This window comes from Dinoponera quadriceps, unplaced genomic scaffold (assembly GCF_001313825.1).
Source record: "Dinoponera quadriceps isolate SergipeBrazil2010 unplaced genomic scaffold, ASM131382v1 scaffold3102, whole genome shotgun sequence".
Taxonomy (NCBI): domain Eukaryota; kingdom Metazoa; phylum Arthropoda; class Insecta; order Hymenoptera; family Formicidae; genus Dinoponera; species Dinoponera quadriceps.
In genome coordinates, this window is record NW_014557097.1 from 1 (window position 1) to 3,829 (window position 3,829).

Genomic DNA, 3,829 nt, shown 5'->3' on the forward strand with positions numbered 1-3,829 from the left:
AGTTTTCTATCTGTTTCAGATCCCTACCCGGTTTGGGCAAGAGAACTGTACGATTCATTTTCCAAGGCTTAGGATAATGTTCGGTGTACAGTAGCAAATTAAACAATTTTGCGAGTATTTCTTTCGCTCCGCATTTCTGCAGATGACATTTCCTAATTTTATCCGGACCATGCGCTGAGTCCTTCTTAATTCTACTTATACGTTTTGCAATGTCATCCGCAGTTACCGCCGGACACGCCATCATCAGCGGTACTGGAATCCTACTATCGGTCAGTAAGTCGACTCTGGGGCCCTCCATTCCCCACAGCCCATCATAATATTCCTTTACATTTTTGTTTGGAGGAGGATCAATGCGCGCCTCTATTTTATTGGTTTCGCCGCTAATGGCTATTTCTGCTAATTTCTTTGGACAGTTGTTGTACATGTTTTGACATCTTGCGTAATTGAATTTCTTTCTCGCATTATGGTTTACTCTCGGTCGTGGGCGCTTCTTATTTATGTTTTTCGCTTGCACTCTTTTTCTCGCTACATTCGTTTCTTTCCCCAAAGCCGGCGTAAGTTCTTCCTTTATAAAATCGTCTATATCCTTGGGGTCATATGTGCTCTCGTATGCTTGTAGGAATAACCGATTGATTCTCTTGCTTAACTCCTGCAACTCACTTGCTTCTGGCAGTAGTATGGAGTTCGATTGGTCCTTTAGAGATTCAAGCCATTCGTGAAGTGGTTCTTGCTGGTTTCGCGGTAAATTTTTAGCCGGCAGTCCAGCATCAGGTTGTGGCGTCTCTTCTAACTCTTCGGCATGCCCTTCCGTTTGTCGAGCTTGTTCTTCTTCTTGCTGTTCTTCTTCTTCCGTATCCCTCGGTCTTGCATGAATTTCCCTTCGCTTATCGCTCATCTGCTTTAGCGTCTTCTGAGGCATATGCCCTCGGATCCTTACGTTAGGGTACTTATCATTTTTAAACATGTGGTCAAGCTCTCGAAGCAATCTGATTTCGTCCTCCGTCCAGACATAATTACGGTGGCCTTTTGGTTTCGGTTCTGCTTCAAACTTCTGACGGCGCTTTCGGTTCCTGGTGCTTGGGTGTACATGCATCTCGTGTATGGAGAGGGCTCGCACGCTGCGAAAGGAAGACCCGCACTCCTCACAAGCGTGCTCCAGGTGTTGCTCTGCGGGGCGCCCCTTACATTTCGGAAAGTGACAGAGTACATTATGAGCGCCTTTGAAATCTCTGTCGCAGACTCGACATTTCCACTTCACCTCCGNCAGAATCGACATTTCCACTTCACCTCCGCACGCGAGTGGTCCTTCCTAACATGCTCTACATAATCTTTCTGTGCCAGGAATGAAGTTTCCGCGCCACGCTGTACGCAGCCAGGGCATGACACAACGTCTCCGGCGATAGGTAACAGAACATTAAAACTAACAATATCCGGGTGAACATCGAGGTCGTCGACATTGGCCCCGCTATCGTTATTAAGCGAGTCCTCCGCATCGAACCCGGGGTCGTGGTTCTCCGCGATTGAGGACAAAGCAATCTTTCGGGTGTTAAGTCTAGTTTGATAATTATGAATATTTTGAGTTCCCATATAATATACAAGAATAATGTGGAGGGAAAGTAAAAGGTACGGCAAGGTAGTCCCCCCTCTACCTGCTAAGCCCAAAATATTACGGGGTTCGGGCCGGTGCCCCGAAGGGATCGTTCGCGACTGCACATCTTTTCCAATTCCCTGCAGCCATTCAGCCATAAGCACGTCTCCTCACACCGTGGCTTGGGAATTTTTTAACCCCCCGAGGAATAAGGAGTATAAGATAGGAAAGTGGAGGGGGGGAAACATGATGTATAGAAAAGTGGAGAAGCGCCTAAAAAAAAAAAAAAGGTCCGCTACGCTACGCTACGCGGACCTTACGCACGCTCACTCATACACGAGATTTCAGAGTAAAACTGTGAAATCTTGACAAATTTACGGGCTATCATTCATACCTGCCGGCGGTTCGAGTGGGCTCACGGCTATTTTCCACCCACGTTGCATGCTAAATTCGACCCTCCTTACGTCCGAATATCTCGAAAAAGTCGAGGTATTACTTCTTCCATAATACGGTGCACGATCGCGACCCCAAAGAACATGCACAAACCCGCGGGTTGTAGGAGTATTTCCCGCAACCCGCCCCCCCTCTTAACACGTTCGCGCCCACCCAACGATCCCGTATAAAGATTTCGCGTTTTTCGATCACGATAGCCGTTGCTGCTCAGCACGTGCCAACCGACACTCATGCACTCACCATCCGACCTAATCTAACTTAAATAAATAATATTACACAGCCCATGCAAAATTGTAACACACACGCTCACTCATACACGAGATTTCAGGGTATAATTTCCTGCCTCGGAATTTCGTCGCAGCGCGCCACCTTCATCACATGAAATTTAAAGAGCGGCTCGCATTATCACAAGTAAGGATACGATGCCGTAATGCAATAATGACGATCAGCGAGGATACTTTCGGACCGGGACGAGAGCTCACGCGGGATTACGCGTTGCTGATGTTTCAGGTTCATAACGTGGAAAGATCAGCGAGCGGCTACCTTGGTCGACCAGTGGAATAAATCGTTGACAATGAAGGCACTGCGTATGGGCTCACGTATCTTGTACATGCTCACGAGGAACAAACGCTTCCTGGCCGGTAGCGTATTGAAGTTCATGAATATTCAGGTTGGCATATTAGGTTTACCTGAATTGCCCGACAATCTCTCAAACTACTCTCTAGATCGCCCGAGGCGTTTTGTCCAGTCTACATTGCCATTAGCGATTTCGATTTCGTTCGCAGGTCACCATGAAGTTAAAGTGGGTCCTCGAGAACATACCGGGCCTCCAGGAAGCCGCTGATAATGGCGAGGTGGCATTCGGAAGTATAGACTCTTGGGTCTTGTTCAAATTAACAGGTAAAAAACGAAATATATAAAGATCCGACGCGGTACAAAAGTAATAAGAACGAATAAAAACGATGGGCTAATGAGAGCCGTCGTTAGATCCCGGTGAGCACAATATTCAAAATCGACGCATAAAACGTCTTTAAGCAACTTTAAGGCGCTTTAAAGAGGTGTCTTTAAGATGCTTTAAATTCATCTTAAAGACGTCTTACGCTCCCTGGGATGTTAAGAAATTATCAATCTTAACAGGAGAATAAAATTACGAAGGATTAATTAGTATAAATATCAATTGCGGATTGAAAGGGTCGGCTCGAAAATGTATCACTAAACAATACCACTCGTAAGTTGAAACTCTAAAAGAAAAGTCAAGCGCGTGTGTTACGCTGTCGGACAATTTTATTCTCCTGCTAAGATATAAAATTTCGCATTTAACAACTAGCGACGGCTCTTATTAGCCCATCGTTCTTATTCGTTCTTAACGGGAATAATTTGTATTCCGCTACTTCCTACATATTTCTACTCTACGGATCATAGAATCCTAGATAATCCCGGTATTTTTCTCGTACAACAGCAGGATGCTCCGATCGGCCGATGGTCTCACGCGATTTTTCCTTTTTTCCTTTTTTTCTTAAATAGATAAGAAAGGCCGGTTCTGGCTCAATTGGATCTGTTTTACCGACCGAGTAGCAAATCCAGTTGGCGCAGTTGGATCTATTTTACCGGCCGAGTAGCAAAAACAAGTTGGCGCAGTTAACGCAGTTAGCGCAGTTGGCGCAGTTGGCGCAGTTTTTATTTTTTTACCGGCCGAATAGTGCCCCCCCTTCAGCGGTCGGTAGGCGCTGTTTTTTACCGGCCGAATAGGGCCCCCTTCAGCGGTCGGTACCCCCTCCTCCGAAAGTC

General features: G+C 46.2%; 1 protein-coding gene across 1 annotated transcript; it reads left to right on the forward strand.

Moving 5' to 3' along the window:
• The first annotated feature begins 2,375 nt into the window (after positions 1 to 2,375).
• Positions 2,376 to 3,537, forward strand: LOC106748620 (putative glycerol kinase 5). Its single transcript, XM_014627321.1, has 3 exons — positions 2,376 to 2,452; positions 2,552 to 2,711; positions 2,827 to 3,537. The coding sequence occupies exons 2-3, from the start codon at positions 2,616 to 2,618 to the stop codon at positions 2,959 to 2,961; spliced, it is 231 nt and encodes a 76-aa protein (XP_014482807.1). The 5' UTR covers positions 2,376 to 2,452; positions 2,552 to 2,615; the 3' UTR covers positions 2,962 to 3,537.
• The last annotated feature ends 292 nt before the right edge of the window (positions 3,538 to 3,829 follow it).